The 22,077-nt window shown below is 36.9% G+C and overlaps 1 protein-coding gene across 2 annotated transcripts in view; it reads left to right on the forward strand.

Moving 5' to 3' along the window:
- Nucleotides 1-22,077, forward strand: part of crybg1a (crystallin beta-gamma domain containing 1a) — a 44,573-nt gene that overhangs the window by 15,178 nt on the left and 7,318 nt on the right. The window contains exons 2-13 of one of the 2 annotated variants that reach the window (XM_051868914.1): nt 4,525-4,672; nt 9,913-11,120; nt 12,407-16,586; nt 17,081-17,119; nt 17,325-17,443; nt 17,538-17,712; nt 17,888-18,027; nt 18,900-19,026; nt 19,137-19,172; nt 20,048-20,223; nt 20,375-20,501; nt 20,681-20,826. In XM_051868914.1, the coding sequence (XP_051724874.1) occupies nt 4,525-4,672; nt 9,913-11,120; nt 12,407-16,586; nt 17,081-17,119; nt 17,325-17,443; nt 17,538-17,712; nt 17,888-18,027; nt 18,900-19,026; nt 19,137-19,172; nt 20,048-20,223; nt 20,375-20,501; nt 20,681-20,826 (6,621 nt within the window). Of the gene's footprint in view, nt 1-4,524; nt 4,673-7,367; nt 7,793-9,912; nt 11,121-12,406; nt 16,587-17,080; nt 17,120-17,324; nt 17,444-17,537; nt 17,713-17,887; nt 18,028-18,899; nt 19,027-19,136; nt 19,173-20,047; nt 20,224-20,374; nt 20,502-20,680; nt 20,827-22,077 lie in introns of those variants that run through there. The other variant, XM_051868915.1, reaches the window with a different exon arrangement.

Raw genomic sequence — 22,077 nt, forward strand, 5'->3', positions numbered from 1 at the left:
CATAATTCCACAGAAAGCACAACATATTTCCAGAAATTCAGACACCTGTCATTCACAGAACTCTGCCACGCCTGCCTTTATTTAATTTTTTGACTAATGGGCGAATGCTCTCATCTACAATTTGTGGCAGGGACAAATGCTGAATATACACGTGATCAGTGTTGGGTGTAACGCGTTAATTAAATTACTTATCCACTGAAAAAGTAAAGTAAGGGATTACTGTTCATTTTTAGGTAATTTAATTACAGTTACTTATAATGTACTTGCGTTACATACTGTAAATTAGTTCAACAGTTCTGTTTAAATCAATATTGAATTTAAAATCTAAATTTCTCGTCTAAAAGTAAAAGTGAAGGCTGCCTCTTTAAAATCGTTAGCTGTAGTGCAGTTGCGCGTGAGTTCACAACTTCGTACTAGTTGGCTGCGTAGTTGCTGTCTGAAGATGTCGGCAGAAGCGAGTGGCTGTTTTGCAGAATGGAAATATTCCAATTACTTCACTTTTTTGACACAGGTAGGCAAGAACATTAGGGTCAAATGTAAGCTATGTCCTGCGCGCGCTCCCTGAGAGACGGTCTTCAGTCAGTGCTCTCACAATCAAAGCGCACACACATAGCCGCCTCTCGCGAGTGTCAAAATTTCGAGGTTTATTACACATAAACGTTCAAATACACACACAGTTATGTCAAAATGCCCGTCTTGGCGTATATTCGCGTTGGTTATGTGAATGTGAACAGCATGTGTAACAGCATATTGTCTCCGTCCATTAGGTCTTAGTGACAGCAGTATTTTATTGTTAAAAAATGCTACTGTTGTTAAAACATGCTACTGTCTACTATTGACTATATATATATATAGCATTGTTTTATTTGTATTTTTATATATTTTTACCGTGGTATCGAGTATTGTGCACTTTTGGAGGTATCGGTACCGACTACTAGATTTTTGGTATAGTGACATCCCTAAAAATGAAGTATTATAAAGTAAATAAAAGTATTATAGTATATGTTTTAATAAAGTTATAATGTTTTAAAAAGCTATAAAAGGCTAAACTATTCCATGTTTGACTAAATTATTAAGTTTCCTTTCTATTGTCTATCCGGTCAAGGTTTATAGGGATTTTAAGTAATTAGTAAGTTACTTATTGAGTAATTAAATTACTTTTCAGACAGAGTAATTAGAAAAGTATTTTAAATACAGCATTGATGATGTAATTAGTAATTAATTACTTTTTTGAAAGTAACTTACCCAACACTGTACGTGATGTGCTGTGATGTGATCACGTGGATGCTTGTATCATTCAGTAAGAATGACAAAATTATACTTCTAAGAAGGCATGTGTGTTAGGATGAACACTCATGTTAAGATCATGTGGGGTTTTTTTTATACATAAGAAAATTTTGTATGTGACAGGTCAACACATATTATTAGTCACATCTGTGTGAGTCAGGGAAAAGACAAGTTACAGTAGATCAGCAATTCCTTTTAAGATTTAGGTTGGTGCACACATTTGAGTCACAGTATCGATATTTCATAATTGGATGCATCTCGTTTTACATCCAGAATCTGTGTTATTGGGTCATCCTGTAAATAGGCTTGGTCGACTGAAAAGACAGAAAATTGACAGTATGTGTGTCACGTAAACAATGAAAGAATTCAAAATGCACTGAAATGAATACTCATGGATATCTAGATGATACAAAATCATAAACTGGATAGGAGCTTATTCAGATTAAATATGAAAACCCGCAGGCGTCTCAGGTTGTTTGCTTTCAGCATCCATAGCCCTGAGATCATGGCTTCCCATGACACACATGCCAGTTCATGTATTTGCCTGGAGGGCTCAAACAGTCAAAGAGGAAATTGAAGTATTAACCCTTTTTTGAAGCCATAGCTAAACAAATGGGTGTCATTCACAATATGAAGCATGATTTTTAATAAAATATTCCTGGAAAGTCTAAAACCAGCATAGCTTATCAGTTCAAATACTAGCAGGGTGAAGCAGGGCTGGTGGTTCGAATTAAGAAACCAGAATGTCATTAGCTATTTGTCGCATCTGACACCCACACAGTTGAATTGATGTGAACTCTTTCAATGTGATGAGTCAAGCATCAAAACCACCTGATCAGACATGCTGCAAGCTGAAGATTTGTAAGGCTTTCGTTTACTATCCCAAACCTGTCAAAGAACATTTTTTTGTCTTTTTCCCCTGAATGGTGTTCAGAATTTCTTCCTGCTGTAAAGTTTGTTTTTGCTATTCACTCAGATGAGTTCTCTAGAAAAAGGAGGGAAGCATTCAGATCATTTCTGCATCTTCCTCATATTTCTAACAGCTGTTTGCACTATGGGGCACGGAAGTTGTGTCGCAGAACTATGATGATTCCCAAAGGCTATTTATTTGTGCCAGTGTGATGTACCATATCATATACAGTTTTCATGCACTGTGTTTCAAATTATTATGCAAGTGACATATCAGTAGGATATTAGTACAATAAACATTCAGATTTTAGTTTCTCAAAGAAAGTGTTTGTTTGTTTTATTTCAGGTTTAAGTAGTTAGCCAGGTCTTCTTAGGTAAATGGAAAACCTACTTAAAGTGGTTGTTCCACATTATTAAGCAAGTCACAATTCTCATGCAATATGGGGAGCAAGAAAGATCTTTCTGAAGATGAAAAGCATGAAATGGTGCAATCATTGTCTTGCAAAAGACATAAAAACAACTAATATTTTGCAAAAACTGTATAGAGGTTGTCAAACTGTCACAAGATTGGTCAGTGATTTATAGCAAAGAAGAACTTGGTCAGATAAAGGCTTAATAAGGGAAGTTTCTGTTAAACAAATGACTTCTGCATGATATGTGGAGTTTCTAACTGACCATTTCATGCTATAGTATGGTATAAAAAGGATTGTGCCTTCTGATATAAAATGATTTTCATGCAAGACAATGCGCTATCCCATGCTGCAAAAAATACCACTGTAATAAAAATGTTTAAAAAATATATTTCTACACTCACTGTAAACTTGACAGAAACATCCCTTAATAAGCCTTTATCTGACCAGGTTCTTCTGTGCTCTAAATCACTCACAAATCTTTAGACAGTTCGTCAATCTCTATTCAGTTTTTCCAAAATATTAGTTGTTTTCATGCCTTTTGGAAGGCATTGCACCACTTCTTGCTTTTCATCTTCAGAAAGATCTTTGCTCCCCATATTACCTGAGGATTGTGACTTGCTTAATAATGTGGAACAACCACTTTAAATAGGTTTTCCATTTACCTAAGAAGACCTGGCTAACTATTTAACAAACCTGTCTGAGATTGATACCAGTTATCTAATAAGATAGGAGAAATAAAACACTTTCTTTGAAAAACAAAAATCTGAATCTGTTTATTGTACTGCAGTCCTACTGATTGTCACTTGAATAATAATTTGGAACAAACACCAAGGCTGTGTATAGCATAATCTCTTGAGTAGGAACTTATTTTGAATAATTACTTTGAATAATAGTTTTCCCGTGTCCTCATGGGATAGTAAAGTGTTCATTGTATGCACACGGCATAATCTCGCCAGAAGTAGTAGGTAATTCAGGTTCTTTTTGCCCACTCTTTTATGAGTACTGTGAATTCGACATACTTCTTTTGTCACATACTGTTTTTCACCTACTAATTAGTAGGGAAGTATGTGATTTTGGATGCAGTGAAGAAAAAAAAGGCAATAGCAGAATTGTGTAACTAAGCAAAACTAATCTTAGACTGCTCCCTGGTGGTTATACAGTATGTTGCAAAGTGGTTCAATTGCACAATAGTTAACTTGCATAATAGACAAGATTTTCTAACTTTATACTTTTGAAGCCAGTGTGGCTAATTTTCTTTAAGAATTGACACAACAGTGAATGGAGAAATCTTTTCTGAGAACAGTTTTTATAGTGTCAAACTTTATTCTACGAGGAAGCCCTTTTGACACCTAGATGACAATTAATGTGAATTGAATGCTGTGTGCTTAACTGTTCCCATGAATTCTTCATATTTCACTTTAATGCTAAAAGATAGACGTCCTGTTGTTATATTGTCACAATACCTATTAGAGTGAGCAGGACAAAAACAACAAAGCTATTGCAGCTGTTGTGCTTGGTTTTCTGTATAAATGTGCTTATAAAAACACACTGATATTTTAAATTGTGCCACACTCTTAAAAGAAAAAAAAAAATTATATTATATTATTTCACTATAATATAATTTTCCAATAGTTTTTTTTTTTTTTTTCCTGCTTTGTTTTTGGGTTGAAATGTGACATGAACATGTTCTTTAATGGCTACATGTGATTTACATGAGAGAGGATTTTGTTTCTTCTTTTATTTGCATTGAAAAGCCATTTGAAAATGATCTGTGAAGATAATACAGAAAAAACAAAATTCAATCTTATAGAGCCCACTTACAATCTTTTGCACTGATACTTTACATCTCCATTGCAAACTAGGGCATCTGGGAGTCATTCCATACTACAGTAACAATTGGTTCTCTGTTCCACAGGAGTTTTGATGAGGTGAGCATCCAAACGGGAGACTATGTGATGACCGACACCTGCCCCACCCCTGTCCGCTCTCGGGCTAATTCAACAATAAGCCTGGATCTCGCATCCCTTACAGATCCATCTTCTCCCACTTGCAAACACAGGAAGGTAGGTAGATCCAGGTAGCTCTGTCTGTCTCTGTTTCTCTGACTGTAAATCTGTGGATCTTGTGACATGGACATGAAATGGACATCACATGAGGTGAAAATTCTCTTTATACTTTGTCCTGTTAAACAAAAGGAACATACTGACCTTGATTACATCACTAAAGTTTGCTGTAAGGAAGAGGAAGTTGACTGGATTTCCTATGCTGAGACTAGTTTGCTATAGCCTTGGGCAGCTGCTGCTCTACTTTCATCAGAGGATCAGATTACAGCAGTCACAGCTCCTTGTACAACAAACACTAACAGACGCTCAATCTGTTTGAAATGTATTCTGTGTTTTATTTGGTTCTTTTTTGAACTGTTTTGGTTTTTGTTAAGGGCACTCTTTGGTTGAATCGTGTGTTCACAAACCAAGGACATTGTTTTTACATTGTTTCTTGTGTTATGGTTTAACTTAATGCAAAAAATACTTACAAAGCAACTAGTGAATAAAAACAGCTACAATTTGTTAAACATTCATTTTATAATCATTGTAGGCTATTTATTAACAAAAATGGTTTAATGTGTGATAAATAAGTAGTTATATAAGCCAAGGTAATTTATATTTGGTTTTCCCATTTGCTGACCTGTTTCGGTTCCATTCATGACGTAACCATCTCTTGAACCGCTTCAGATGTTGTTAAAGGTATAGTTCACCCAAAAATGAAAATTCTGTCATCATTTACTCACCTTTATGTTGTTCAAAACCTGTATGTGTTTCTTTCTTCTGTTGAACACAAAAGAAGATATTTTGAAGAATGTTGGTAACCATACAGTTGAATGGTAGCCATTGACTTCCATAGTAGGAAAAATACTATGGAAGTCATGGGCTACCATCAACTATTTGGTTACCAACATTCTTCAAAATATCTTCTATTTGTGTTCAACAGAAGAAAGAAACACATACAGGTTTCAAACAACATGAGGATGAATAAATGATGACAGAATTTCATTTTTGGGTGAACTATACCTTTAACTCCTACATTAGCCTGCAGAGGGCAGCACAGGCTGAACAACTGAATGAACTACACATTAAAGACATCAATACAGTAGATCTATAATATGTATGGACATCAAAAGAACAAAAACATGTGTATAGAAATTAAACATTATATAACTTATATAAATATATAATTAAATATTATATAGGCTATATAATCACAAAATCCATTTATAAATTATGAATGTCATAGAAATCTAAAGTGTGTACTTTCCCTTGTACAAATATATACATTTTACTTTAATTTTAAAAAGTCAGTTTGCCCACACGTCCATTTGTTAGTTATCCATACACAGAAAAACATATTTACGCCCTGTAATTTATGTTTCTATGATACTCTATGCAAAGTCCACTTTTAGTCAGGTTGCTCATTACCTAAATAGATCTGAAATAGAGTAATGCAGGGATGACGTTAAAACTCGGAAGACTAATTCGGTTCCCTCGAGTAAACATAACTTGACGATGTTTGATATTTTGTTCTACGACGTACACACACCCATACTTAAAATGCGAATTTTGAAGTAGCTGTTTATTTTTGAAAACGTATGTTTCTATAATAAGTAACTAGATAAGACAGTTTGGGGTGTGAATGTGTGTAGTTTATGTTGTAGAACAAAATGTCAAAGTATTGTCAAGTTATGTTTACCACATGGATTTATTTTAATTATAAATAATAAAAAAAAAAGCCCATTATAAAACCCCAAAGGAAATGTCCTCCCTGCACCACTCTATACTGAGTGTCACTTTACCAAAGATTAGACTGTTCTGTTTGACCTTCTGAGTTGACAGAAAACTAAAGTCAAAGTCACACAACAGTCAAGTCAAACAAAATCCTCAATAGCAGTGTTAAGGAAGGCTGGCCTTTCTGTTGTCCATGACAAAGAGAAGTTCAAGGTTTTATCCTTCTATGGATAACCACCTGATTCCAAACAAAGAACACACCTTCCCTTTTAAAAAAAAAAAAAAAAAAAAAAAAGAAGTTATTAGCAATATGCTCATGGTTTATGTTATTTGCTATTTAGCAGATGCTTTTCATCCAAAACAATACTTAAATTCTAAATATTCATTCAGGTCATTCCATTCATTCAGTGTTGTACTCGATTAAAGCACAATGCCTAGATTGTGATCGAACAAACTTATCCAATTTTTATGTATATGTCACTAGCATCAAGTGAAACTGCGGTAAATAAAATTAAATAAGATTTAATCAAATATCTAATGTATCATAATTACTTTTAGGTGCATGCTCAGTTCCATGAACTGGATAGTTTGTTCACAAACTTTGGACTGAACATGCAACTAAATGTAATAATCATACATTAGATATTTGATTAACTTTAATTTTATTCATTGCAGTTTCACTTGATGCTAGTGATATATATATAAAGTTACAGAATCAAGTTGACAAGTGCAATACAGAAATTAATAATATAAATCAGTAAAATAATCGTTAATTGTTGTAAAGGTCTTTTTATTAGGTTTAAAACTGAAGATATTCTATTGAATTCTAATTATAAATTACATATAGCTAATAAAGTTACTTATAATAATAATAATAAATATTATTTATTATTATTATTTTAATTATTATTAGGAGTTGTATTATTTGGTGTTATTATCCTCATGGTCTGTAGAGTCACGTTGGATAGAAAGGAAGGGTGTGGCGTTTGGTTGGATGTGGTCGGTCTTCATACATTGACTGTGGATGAATAATGTTGTTTAACTTTTCCAGTTGCACAAGAGCTCTAAAGTGAGTTCACTTGCATGTAGCATAACCTGCACTACTCTTGGAGGGTTGCCACCAAAGTAAACAGAACATGATTTCAACTTCAAAAAGTTCTGTCATTTTTTCGACTCATGCAGTCTGCGACTGAACAGCGATTGAATGAGACGGTCTGTATTTTGATTGTAATCGAGGAAAGAGCTGGATTAATACCCTGTTGGCTATGTGTTTCTTTTCTGTTTTATTGCTGAGAACTTTGGACTGTTTACAATGATTTTTGCGTCCTGATTTCGGTACATACTGTATAAAAAAAAAAAAGAGAGAGAGACAAACTCGATCCTCACCATCAGCTGGATAAAATGGTAAGAAGACAGCTATTTTGTTTAAAACAGATAAAATGTTATGGGAAAGTATCTGTGTTTGTTTTCGGTGTTTTATGGTGTTTGGAGGGAGTTTTTGGCTGTCTTAAAACAAAGTGAGATGCCTACCTAGACAGCATGATTTGTGATCTCACATGCGCGGTAAATTTTTTCCAGAAGTGCTCTTTGGTTATTAACGCGTGCTGAGCTGAATCGGAACACGCTTATGGTGTCCAAAATGCTGTCTTAGTAGACGACACTCGGTGTTGATTCGGTTTGAGACACCGCCTTTGTCCTAGTTTGTGATATTATATAGTGACCCTGTGAATCACTTTTTTGAACACTTCGTTCAAAAGAGCTGGTTCAAAATGATTCAATGGTTCTTTACGTCATGGCTTGGTATATTGCTGCGTTTTATCAAATTCACATGCAGGTTTCTTATTGTAAATTTTATGTTTTTTTTCGATTATGTTTGAATAATAATGGTGTTTATTGTAATGTAATGTTCCCCAGTTTGGTATGTTGCAGCCATGATTTAAAACATAGTCAAATCAACTACAATAAAATTAATTTACATCGTCAGCTAAAAACGTTTCATGTTCATATGTTGGTACAACTATCATTCAGTCAGGTCTGTATTCCAGTATTATTTTTTTTTTAATTTATAACTTTTCCTATTGTTTGGCTATTATAAGTAAGCAGTCAAATCCGATTTATGAATTGTTTTGTGAACCGAATCATTAAAAGGTATCGACTCCAAAGAATGATTCGTTTTCGAATCGGACATCTCTCAAGTTAGTAGGTGGAGGTAAAAAAAAAAAAAAAAAAAAGGAGGTACGTGTTTCAGAGAGAACTGCTCCGCAGAGGAAAAGATCATGTATTAGTAACGGGGAATTGGCCAGGTATGAGGTTAGTCATTTCACCTCGGGTGCTCCGAATTTTTTTTATATGCAGATTTTTTTCATAACATATAACTGCCGCAAGAGTCTGGAATTTATGTTCTTGTCAACGTGGCGCCGCTAATATTTATGTTTATCTGAAAGATGAGGCAGATGTTTCCCAAACTTAATTACTTATAAATTAAGTACTTGTGTTTATCTATCGAATGTATTTTATTATTCTGTTTTTTCTTTATATTATATTCTTTTAGAATACAATATTTAGAGTTTTACATTAATGTCACTTTCAAAAATAAAATATTAAACTGATGTCAGTAGCAATACCAAATTACCACATTTTTAAGTAACAATAACTGTAAATATAGTATTTTGTTGGAGGCTATATAATGTGAGATTAGGGTTCTGTGCTGACTTGAATGTTCTGTTGAGGTGTTTTCTCTTGTTCTCGGGTGACTATGTTCTTGCACATCACTCATATCGAAGTGCCCGCCAAGCCTGGGTTGGTCTCGTTCAGATTTTGAAATCCATTGATTGTAAAGAGGAGGCTATGGGCCATAGCCTCCTAAGTCTTGCGGAGACATTTTACATGATTTCTCTAATGATTGTGTGTGGCTATCTTATGTTGAATCCCTTTATACTATAACTAAGGTTTTGTGAATTTATATCTAGTGTGTAATTATGAATAACTGATTTTGAAGCAATAAGGTATGATAAGCTGTGCTGTATAGATATAGTCATCAAGGAAGAACTGCTGGCACGTGGGGAAAAACAAATACCAGTTACCATAGCTACCTATGTTTTTCTATGTGGGAAATAAGCATAAGTATCCAATAGATTTGGGTTTTTTACCTACCAGCCAATGGAATAAATATGTTAAATCTAGACTGCTGGGAATACAAACAATGCAGTGACTCTTTAATTTGCATATTTTGAATAAGTAAATTGTAAATCAGTAAATGTCAGAACTCAGAAGATTTATTTTCCAATGTAATACAGAAATACACAGCACTCTACATCCTTTTCATTTTTTTGTGTATTGTTGGTGTTATTTTATCAAGATCATTTATCATAATTTACCCATTGGAACTAAAATTGCTGTTAATGTTTAAAATCTGTAACCCCCATCAGCACAGCCTCACGTACTCAAGTTTAATAATTATATATTTGAGATCTGTATTTTTTTTAGGTGTTCTTACCTGTCTTTTCCTATTCTTGTTCTCCCAGAGTTCTGAGGAGAAAAGTGGAGTTTTTAATCGTATTGGAAGTTTTTTCAATCGGAAGAAAAAAAGCAGAACCACATCGGATGATAGGGATGAAAATTTGTCGCCAGAGGCAAACAGCCCAACCAAGTACTCAGGATCAGAGGAACTGAGACAGACTCAACACAGAGAGATTGAGGATTCCGTGTTTGGTCCAGGGAACAGAAGTCCCAGCGTGTGTAGCATAGCCTCCATTGTCGCAGATGGAGGAGACTTGCCTTTTGCTGACAGCGGCAGTAGTGGACGAGGGAGCGTAAAAGAGGTGGAAGTGATCAAGGTGAGCAGGGTTGAGACCTCCAGTGACAAGAAGACTGAGCATCTGGTGCAGGAAGTAAACAGGAAGCTCAAGGTGTACCTAGAGGAGACAACAGACACAACAATAAAGAAATGTGCAGACGTCCCTATACACACCCCTGAAACGCCAAAGTTTTCCGTGGCCTCAGGTGGGACGGAGAGTAAAAAGACAGTTTTGAAACCCACCATCACAGGCAGCGGGAATTACACGGCACTGGTCGGGGTGACTCTGGGATCACATTCTAGAAACTCATCGTCCTCTGACATTCCGCCTGGAGAACAGACAGTAACTGAAAGCATGGGGAAGAAAAACGTCTCCAAACGAAAATCACGCAAACTAAGCAATCAAGAAAGCAATAATGAGCTTCGTGCCCCAACGCACAGCACTTCCCCTGAGGCAGAGGAGAGGTCAGCTCAATCTTCTCCTTCACCTGGTCAAGTACACATAGCCGTGTGGGCGGAAACTCACCTGACAGAGGAGGAGAGTGAGAGCTCCATTACTGACTCACTTTCTTCTGCAGAACCTGCTCTGGCCAGCCCAACAGAGAGTCATTCTGCCCTCGGTGCAGCTGCCAGCAACACTCCTGGTCCTTCTCGAGCTCCAGAGCCAGCCAACTTCACCTTACATGCTTTAAAAGACAGCACTGAACCACCAGAGGAGGAAACTCAAGAGAGCCTCATTCCTAAACACCGACATGCTGACAGCAATGAAGAGAAACGCAGAAGCGTGAAACTGTCACAGAGCGAAAAAGTCTTTGCTAAAAGAGTGTTTGTTGGTTCTCAATCAAGCCTAGACGGGGAAGAACAAGCTGAGACTGAGACCCAAAGTGAGACTAACTTGGATATAACGCAGAATGTACAGCAGGTTAGGGTGAAAATGTAAGTACTCTTGTGTTGTGTTTGTGTGACTGCGTTGGGTTACTGAGCAGCGAGGCCTTTGTTCAGTCTGTACAGTGCAGATGACTGTGTGCAATATGACACTTGGGTTCCCATGATTTTGAGTATGGGATGAACAATGATTCTCAGATCTTTCCATAGGTTTAGGTTTCTGTTTATGTACAGTATAAACACTACCGTTCAAATGTTAGGGGTAGGTAAGATTTTTTAATGTTTTTGAAATAAGTCTCTCATGCTCACAATGCATAAAATAAAACAGTAATATTGTGCAATATTATCACAATTTAAAATAAGAGTTTTTATTCTAATGTATTTTAAAATATAATTTATTAATGTGATGGCAAAGCTGTATTTTCAGCAGCCGTTACTCCAGTTTTCAGTGTTGCATGATCTTTCATAAATTATTCTAAAATGGTAATTTGCTACTTAAGAAACATTTATTGTTGAAATCAGTTGTGCTGCTTAATATTTTTTAAGGAAATCAAGATGAAAGTTCAAAAGAACTGCATTTATTTGAAATAAAAATCATTTTTAACATTATAAATGTTTTTGCTGCCAGTTTTGATCAATTTAATGCGTCCTTGCTGATTAAATGTATTCATTTCTTTAAAAAAATGTACTCACCTGAAACTTTCATAACTTTTTATGAAAGTATTCTTAGATGTTTTTAGCTATATTCTGTTGTGGACTTTTTTATTGAGGAAGAATAGATCTAACGATAAATGAGCGTTGTCTAATGTTTAAAAAATGCTGTTTCTATGTAATATGATTTGATTTGATTATCACATTCATTATCATATCATCATGTAGAGCTGTGATAAAAGTAAATGAACCTCCGTACAATGAAAATTAAGTGCATGTGATTTACTGTCAAGATAGGGATCGCTTGGGTTTCCACAACAACCTTTGTTTGATTCGATCATTACTTCACACAAAATAAATTTACCTGAATAATAGTTCACCTGTGATTAATCAGCCCTTTACAGCTGAGTAATCTTAAAAGTCTATGCAATTAATAGATATCGTTCTGTCATGGTTAAGAGTTTAAGCCGTTAAAGTTGTGTGCAATGATGATGCCAAGGTTAAAAATGAGATCAAACACGCTCATAAGAAATGATCTGAAATAATTTAAGATTGAAGAGTTTTTTCACGCTTGAAGAATTCAAATTATTTCTTATTAATGTGATGCATGCTGTTGAAAGCATATGAATGCATGGATCCTCCCATACCTGTCTCTTAACATTGCTGTCTCCTTTGTCTTTTCACAGACTACCAAACCCCAAAAGTGTGAATGTCAAGCAGTCCGACCAACAGACAACTGAGTCAGTAGGAGATTGTGCTGTTTTCATGCAAGAGCAGCCTCTCGATGAGAATGTAGAGAGCCCCTTTGAAATTTCAACAGAGAATAGAGACGCTGCTGATTTCCCAGAAATGCCACTGAATAAAGTACCATTTAATAGTGTGATGAGCAGTCATCAGAACTCATCTGTGCCTTCCAAGCGTGCGGACAGAGCTGCAAGTGGACCAAATGGGGGAATTAAAGCAAAGAGCTCTCCACCACAAGTTGCCCCTAAAACAAAAGCTGTAATGTCTCGCATTAAAAGCATCTCTGAGGCATCAAAGATGGAAGTGTCTCCAGTACGGAGATTTTCGCAAAAAGAGACAGACCAAAAAGAGATCAGGTCTCCGACAGAAAAAGACCAATCTGTTACACTTAGTAAACCAATTGACACCAAGAACAGAATTCCTAAGAAAACTGCACCAGATGTTCAAACAAAAACAAAGAAGGTGGTGGAGGTTGTCACAGTGTATAGTGTGTCTACAGAAGCTGAAAGACAGATGTCCACCAAACGTCAGAATGAGGTAGGATTAAAAAGCCCAGAGCAGAAAATGTCACCGACAAAGAGAGTGGAAGAGAGAGATGTTTTGGATGCCTCACTAATGACAAAAATTTCTCAACCCACTAAAGAACAGGTCACTCTTTCAAAGCCTAAAAGAGAAAGAAGTCTAAAAAATTCACTTTCTGATGATAAATCCCCATCCTCCCCATCTTCACTGGAGAATTCTAATTCAACAAAGCTCAACTCTGAGTTCAAAGCATGTAAAGAAATCCAAAAATCGAAAACACAACCGACGATTGTCAGTGACAGAAGTCCAACATCAAAGAGTAGTTTTTCTTATTCAAAGAGTAAAGTCAAATCAGGTGACACTGGCAACAAAACCCAGGCAAAACTTTCTTCCTCAGCGCCTGGAATGGACCAATCAGAGCAGAAAATTGAAAAGGAGAAGCCAGCGAACGAAACCCAGCTAAGCGGGCCAAAGAGTCCAAAAAAATTCATGACTGATGTGTCACCAACAGGAAGGAAGCTGCCTCAAACGACACCACAGGGCCCTCAGAAACAGCCCTCAGATGAAGAAGTTGCCCGCGGAGAGAGTGAGTCATATGAACCAGCCTCTCTGCCACTTACCAAGCCAGAGAGAAATGTGTCATCACCGGTTAACGGTCCTGTCAGTAATGGCAAATCTTCCAAATGTGATCAAGCCACTGGGAATGCTGTGGCCAGGGTATCACCGGAGCTCAAATTAAAAAGCCCTGTTAAGAATGTGGGTGATTTACAGTCAGCAACACCACATCTCAAAAGTCCCACTAAACTTAAACCCAAGAAAGATTTTAGTAAGGCAGAGCCAACTGCAGCTTCATGTTCAAAAATAGACAAATGTGAGAAGATGACAAATTCGTCCATCACACCCACAGCTGCTCTGAAATCTGACACAGGAGAAACTATTTTTACACAATCAAAAGCCATTTCTGAAATGGAGAGTGAAAATTTTGATGCTGCTGAGACCAAAGTCACACCAGATATGTCACTTTCAGAAAACAATGATTTACAAACCAATCAACAGACAGAATCAAATGTATCAATTTTATCAGACCCACATGTGCAAGTTGCGTCAGATAATCAGTCAGATATTGCTAAAGAAAAGGATATTGAGTTTGAGAAAAAGACATGTACTTTTGCTACAGCAGATGAAATTTCTGCAATATCCAAAACGGCTAAACAATCAAAAGCATCTTCTGAAACGAATGCCAAAAAATCTGGTGCCACTGATACTAAGGTCACATTGGATGTGTCGCTTTCAGAAAAAAATGGTTCAAACTCTGAAAAACATCAGACAGAGTCAAATCTACCAATTTCATCACATGTCCAAGATGTACCAGATAAGCAATCAGTCAAAGAGAAGCCGCTTACTGGGTTCAAGAAAGAGAAGTGTGGCCTTACCAAGGAAAATGACATTTCCTCAATACCTGAGATGGGCCATTACACAACCAATGATCTGACTATTCAAGATATTTGTAAACAATCAAAAGCCACCTCTAAAACAAAGGGTGAAAAATCTTGTGTTGCTGAAACCAAAGTCAAACTGGATGTGTCACTTTCAGAAAACAACAATTTGCAAACCATAAAATGCCAGACCGAATCAAATTTACCAGTTTCATCAGAGTCACATGTCCAGACTATGCCAGATAAGCAGTCAGATGTTGTCAAAGAGAAGTTTCTTGGATTCGAGGAAGAGACATGTGCCCTAACTAAGACAGATGGAATTTCTACAACACCCAAGACCGCTAAACAATCAAAAGCCTCTTCTGAAATGAAGCATGACAAATCTGATTCTGTTGAAACCAAAGTCAAACTGGATAGGTCTCTTCCTGAAAATAATTTACAATTTATAAAACAGACAGAATCAAACTTGCCTGTTTCAACAGAATCACATGTGCAGGTTGCGTCCGATGAGCTGCCAGATGTTGTCAAAGAGAAGTCTCTTGTTGGGTTTGAGAAAGAGACAACCAGTAATCTGAGCGCTCAAAGTATGGAGAAGTCTTGCTCTTCTCAGGATCGAATTGTTCCAGTCATTTCAGAGAATTCATCTGAGACAACCCAGAATACTGAGACCAAAGAGCACAGTGTGAAAAATGCTCTGAATTCAGATTTGAAACAACCAAAAACAACTACACAACTAGATGAAAAGGTTAAAAATAAAGAAAGTGGTAAATGCAAAGTATCAGAGAAACCGGTTCAGTCTGAAGACTCAAATAAAACAAACCCAGAGTGTGTCAAACAGAATGAATCAAATACATTAAAGCAAGTTGATGAGACAGCAGTGGCAGTGATCACGACTCCAGAGGCTGCTTCTAAACCAGAACCTGTTCAAAAAGGTGATCAGACTTCAGAGCAGCAACTTCCATCAGTTAAAAAAATACCAGATAAACTGACTCTCAAAGTGGACAGGAAGAGTGAGGTACGAATTAGAAATACAGAGTCTAACCTGAAACTCCAGGATTTTACAAAGACTAAAGATAAACTACCAGCTACAAACTTGCAAAAGCTGAAACCACCATCTAACCAAAGCGTTCAACAATTTACATCTCAGAATCTTCCTCTGGACCCCAAAAGCCTTTCACAAAATAGCAAGGCACCATCTAGTTGGTTAGACGTGGACCAAAGTTTTGAGAAAAAGAAAACTGGGAGACGTATGGATTGTTCTGCAAGTGATGACAATCAGCTTGACGCTTCCAATGACTTTGATGATTTCATTCGTAACATCAAAGAGAACTGCTCCCCTTTCTCTTTGCCACCAAGAAAACATGGGCAGAGCAAGATGCCGTCGCCACCTTTTGCCATGCCGGCCATTAAAGAAGATCACTTTGAGAAGATACTTGACCCAGAACAGTTCCAGTTTGGGACAAGAAAAACTGCGGGACCGAAAGACCCCTCTCCAGCCATGATTATTAAGAAGAAAAATGAAGAGACAAAAACCAAGCCACTGTCCAAACGTGCTGAGGACAGCCTGCTTTATAAAGGTCTTTCATCTAGACGGGAACAAGACAAAGCTAAAAAGCTCACAATCACTGAGGAGAAAAATGATGGAGAAAAACAAATCACAGAAGGCTCTGGAAAAATGTCCTCAAGGTTGGAAAGAATGTCAATAATCTCAAACCTTGTGAAATCGCCAAACCTGTCAAGAAAAGCAAGAAATGAACCAAGCTCTCTCATTAATGGCATTCAGTCCCCCATAACGCCACCACCAGTGGTGGTGCCAACCCCAGGAGAGCAGAAGGGCGTACCGCTGTCCCATGCTGTCACAGCTCCAAAAGAGGGGCTTGGTGATTCAGTAAAGAGCCCATTGTCACCTCCTCCTCTTCCAACTTTCACAGAAGTCAAGCTGCCTGACTTATTGGAGAAATACATGAATAAAGGCAAAGAATCCAACACAATAAGCCAGCAAAGGCCTGACACTAGCTCTCTCCCTGCACTGGATATAGGTCTTACCTCCAACACAAATTCAAACATGGGACTGCAAGGCATATCAGGATTAACATCTCCATCCAACAGCACTCAACAGATTCCACTTCTCACACCCACCAGCCTCTCACCAACATATGCAGAGGTAGGAGAGAGATTCTTAATACAGAATGTCCACTGTTTCAGAAAGTGTCCTATGAGTAATACATAGGAGCCCCATAAGTCCTCTCATTTTAAGTTATTGCTTGCTTGTTAATAGTTGAGCCTGTATGAGTTTCATTCTTCTGTTGAACACAAAAGAAGATATTTTAAAGAATTTAAATTGGTGAACTATCCCTTTAATATATTTAAAGCATTTATTTATAGTTTATTCGCACCTTTGAAACTTCTTAGGTTGTCTGTACCTGCCTGGTCTATCATCAGTGGAACTTTTGTTGTTCTGTTTAAGAGGAATGTTAAGCCCTCTAGGCTTCAGTTTGTTTTTATAGGTACCACTGATCACAGTGCCTTAGTGAGTTGTGCTGTTTTTAAACCAAAGGTCCAGTCAGTCTCTCAAATTAGTTTTAAAAAATGTCGTAATTTTCTTAAGTTTATAATGGAAATTGTTTGAATATCAACTCATTTGTTTTTGATTTCTAGACATCAGGTGTCAGAGGCTTCCACAGACGGCCTGGAAAGGTATTGCAAAACTGAAGATACTGATCTATACAAAATTGATCATAAATTATAATGTTTATAGTAGTATATTTATTTAGTATATATTTTAGTACAGCTAGTTTACTGTTACTTTTCAGTTCATTATCTGGTCTTACAGTGCTTCAAATAAGCAAGGAAAAATGGTGTAACACATTTATGGAGAGTGTTTAAATATTCTTTCTTGCAGATTGTTATATACCAACAGCCTAATTTTGGAGGAGAGGCATATGAGGTGTTCAGAGACATAGAGGATGCCACCTCTCTTGAACTCTCTCCATTCATCTCCGTAAAGGTCATCAGAGGATGGTAAGAGTAATCACTTCCTCGTGTTCAGAATGTGACAAATCTCGTGACATTTTAAATTGCAAGTTTGCTAATGTTTCCTGCTTTGTCCTGTTAGCTGGCTGCTGTATGAAAAGCCAGGCTTTCAGGGCCGATCCATCGGTCTAGAGGAGGGGTCAGTAGACTTAGCAAATGAGTGGGCGGAGACAGAGCCCAGTGGGGAGGTGGGGCCAGACGGCTTGCCACTTCCAACTACACCCATGGTTATTGGCTCTATTAGGCTTGCATTAAGGGTAAGTCTAAAATCTTGAGTCACATGCATCAACATTTGACCTCAGTACTCTGACTAATCAGTAAAATTACCCAAAGTGTCTCTTAAATAAAAAGTATAACATGCATTGAAAAATGCAAATGAAACACTAACGTGCATGCTTTGATCTTTAATTTGCATTGATATTTACCTCTCAGGACTACAGCACACCAAAAATAGACCTGTTCACAGAGCTGAATGGGATGGGCCGAATGTCTTCATTCTGCGATGACACCATAGAAACCTGTTCATTTGGTATTCCTCAGAATACTGGGTCCATTAAAGTCCACAGTGGAGTGTAAGTGAGCTTATGATGATCTTAAATAAATCTGACACCTGATTATATTTGGGATTTTTTTAAATGTTTTTTCAAAGTCTCTTGTGTTCACAAAGGCTGCATTTATTTGATAAAAAATATAGTAAAAACTGTAATATTGTGAAAATATTATTACACTGTTTTTTATTTTAATATTATTTTAGAAGCTGAATTTTCAGCAGCCTTTACTCCAGTCACATGATTTTTCAGAAATATTTATAATATGCCGATTTATTATTATTATTATTATTATTATTATCATATCTTATTATCAATGTTGAAAACTGTTGTACTGTTTAATATTTTTGTAGATTCTTTGATGAATAGAAAGTTCCAAAAACTGCATTTATGTGAAATAGAAATGTCTTACTATCACTTTTGATCAATTTAATTCTTCCTTGCTGAATAAAAGTATGAATTTCTTTCTTTCAAAAATATAACTGACCACAAACATTTGAACAGTAGTATATGGGAGCAAAACTTTGATCTCTCAAAGCTAAAATAAGAGATGAAGGACACAAGCCTCACATTTGGCCTCATTGCATGATCAAGTGGAACATTCTGAGGTTAAAGCATGTGACCTATGATTGGAGTTGAGAGACTTTGAGAGAGAGAGAAAAAGACTGTGTGTTTGAATGGAATGTTGTTTTCTTGTTGTTGCGTGTTGGATGGAGATGACATTTTCAAACAAAAAAAAAATTCTGCCTTGGCATGTTTGTTCTTTGACAAAACTTCAAGAAGCATGTTTTTAATTTACAAAATGAAAGTTATCTTTACCAGGCTTTAACACAATACTTAAAACTATTTTTAAAAATCCTGTTAGATCTGTTCTTACTGAAATTGTGTGTTTGTAGATGGCTGGTCTTTAGTGATCCAGGTTTCCAGGGTCTTTTGGCTGTTTTGGAGGAAGGAGTATATCCCTGCCCTCAGGACTGGGGTTTTCCCACCCCATTTGTCGGATCGCTGCGGCCCTTGAAAATGGTAATTACATACCACTCACTTTCACACACTCATTACATCTTTATCATTTATAAACAAAATATATGTATGAACATAGATTCATATAAAATTCTTCCTTATGCTTTTCACAGGGTGAAATTAAGGTGGAAAATCCCAGTGAAGTTAAGGTGAGCTGTACATGTTAAATCTCATTGAACACTGACTGTGCCAATAGGTGTAGTTCATTGTAAAAAATGTTACGACTAAAGACTAATTTTGCACATTTATTTGGTGAAAGACTTTCTGTGCAGCCTGGAATTAAGTGTACCTGTTGGTGCAGGTAGTCTGGACCAGATTGAGCATGTCCAGAGGCGGGGTTTGTGCTTGTTATTTGCCAGCATTTGTTCTTTTGATTTCTGAGCCATGAAAGAACAGCGACATTGTGTCTGGCTTTAAAACTACAGTTAGTTGCAGTCTAAACTTTGGCAGAACATGTATCTCACAGCAGAGGCATGTGATCCCATAATGATTTAATTGCATCTAAATATTACTTATAAGAAGCAGTAAAAGGTTATGGCAGAGTATATAATGGACTAGGGAAGCTGGGTTAGTTTGTGTGAACTGTGCCTCAAAGGGTCTCAAGGCTTTGACATTTCTGAACTCATGTCTGGCTCTGAGTGTAGTATACAGGCCTTGAGTCGGCTTTGGTAGAGGCTCACCGACTCTGGAGTAAGAATTTCCAGAATTCTGAATATTCTGCCTACAAGTGTACGCACACACATAAACAAACCCCAGGCAAACATTGAGCATGTCATGTATTTTGCTGTATGAAAATACAGAGGTCTCAGACTGGTGTGTTCAGGGCTATTCACACAGGATGATTTATTGCATCTGTCTGTGCTATTTATTAATTGTTTATATATGTAAACATGCAATAAACAGATTTCTTGAACTGCTATGACATGCTTAAAATGTTCATTTTGCTCCATCTTTTTGACTGGTGCAATACATGCAAAGTTATTTTGCAGGAAGTTGTAAAGTGTTTTTCTCTGTCTGAAATTAGGCAGTACTCTTTGACAATCCAATGTTCCAAGGGGAGTACATGGAGATCGAAAGGGACATTTACAACTTTGAAGGAGAGGAAGAGGAGAAGAATGAAGAAGAGGAGACTGAGAGTCCTGACAACACCAGGAGAAAGAGACTCTGTTCTGTCAGCTCATTGAAGATCCTGAGTGGCCTGTGAGTGTCCTCATTTTTTTTTTGACAATAAGGCTGACGTTGTAGGATTTGGTTTTGCAGAAAGTCTGCAGATCTACACATATCTTCAATTCTTGCTGGTTTATTGCCTTTAGCTGGTCAGACAGTGATTCATGTTATTGTTCATACATAGCTGGGTAGGATACTCTGCGCCAGGATTCGAGGGGCGCCAGTATCTTCTGGAGGAAGGAGAGTATGCAGACTTCACTGACTGGGGTGGACTGGAAGACAGGCTCCTCTCTATACGTCCTGTGTTAGCAGTATGTACACGGAGACCATTTCTGAATCAAAAGAGATTAATATTAAACAAACAATTTACAGTATAAACTCCTCACATTAATAAACTATGTGTAGCCCTGTGTTTTTCTGACTTACAGTACACTCATGTTTTCTTGGAATAAGGAAGTTGCAAGTCATTTCATGGTTTTGTGTCCTGTAGGATTTCATCACTCCTCACGTGAGAATGTTCAGTGAGCGGGATTTCAGTGAGAGAGGGCTGAATGTGGACCTGCTGGAACCTGTCATGAGCATGGAAACCACTGGCTTTGGCATAAAGACACAATCAGTGGAAGTCCTCTCTGGAGTGTGAGTATCAGTTTGCTCCTTCAGCTTCATCTACATCTAAACTCCCTCCTTCAGGCATCACTCTCTCTTTTTCTTCCTTTCTTTCATAAACTTTGACCTTTAGTATGGCTGTAAATCTGTCAGTGAAATGTTTATTATCCCTTGTGGGCAGCTGCTTACAGAGATTAAATCAGGAGTAGTTCAGTCAAAAATGATAATTCTGTCATTATTTAACCGATTATTCAAGAGTGTCACACTCATATTTTGGCAGTATTTGTTTCGTTCATCAGGATTAAAAGAAAATCTTTAATACAGAGTCATGAACCAAACTAACCAACTTGATGAATCAACCTGCTTATAATCATATCATTATGAATAAGGCATAGCTGATCGGTTCCTGTTGTATTAGTAGCAAGTGAGCTTGCATGCTCAACCTTCAAAATACTTGTGTAGCATTTGCCTTAGCAGTGCAGCGCACTTTCAGTAACCCTCCATCTTCCCCAGCTCCACCTGTATAGATCTCCTATGGGTAATTCATGTATGCTATATTGTACAACAGCAGCATGTCTTGCTTGACCACAGCAGCGTGTCGTGTATGTGTTGGCAGTAGTAACTAGCAAGTCCCGTAATTGATCTGCAGCAGCATTAAAAGCAGCAGCGTAGCAGATCTATTCTGCCATTACCAAACATATCAACATTGTTATACCCATTACCATGCCAAACACTCTGAGAGTTGTCATGACAGAACTGTTTTCAACATTGATGATGATAATAAGAAATGTTTCTTGAGCAGCAAATCCCTATATTAGAATGATTTCTGAAGGACACTGAAGACTGGAGTAATGATTCTGAAAATTCAGCATTGCCATCACAGGAACAAATTACATTTTAAAATATATTAAATCTAGAAAACAATTATAACCTATAGTATTTCACAATATTACTGTTTTTACTGTTTTTATTATTAAATAAATGCTGCCTTAATAATAGGAGACTTCTTTCAAAAGCATAAATAAATCTTACCGACCCCAAACTTTTTTGAACAGTAGTGTGTGGATATATTTTATGATTAATGGAGGATGATTGTGTCAGTTAATCCATCAGCTAGTTCTGTAAGATCTATAAACTAGATCTGAAAACAATTTTTGGACTACAGCTGTCTAATTCACTCTGTAACTCTGATAAATGGTATGTTTTAAAGCTGTTTCATGGTTTAAGTTCATACCTGCTCTGCTGTTAATGAAAGGAGTGGCACATGAGTGTGAGGTGTCA

Source organism: Ctenopharyngodon idella, chromosome 17, assembly GCF_019924925.1.
Source record: "Ctenopharyngodon idella isolate HZGC_01 chromosome 17, HZGC01, whole genome shotgun sequence".
Classification (NCBI taxonomy): domain Eukaryota; kingdom Metazoa; phylum Chordata; class Actinopteri; order Cypriniformes; family Xenocyprididae; genus Ctenopharyngodon; species Ctenopharyngodon idella.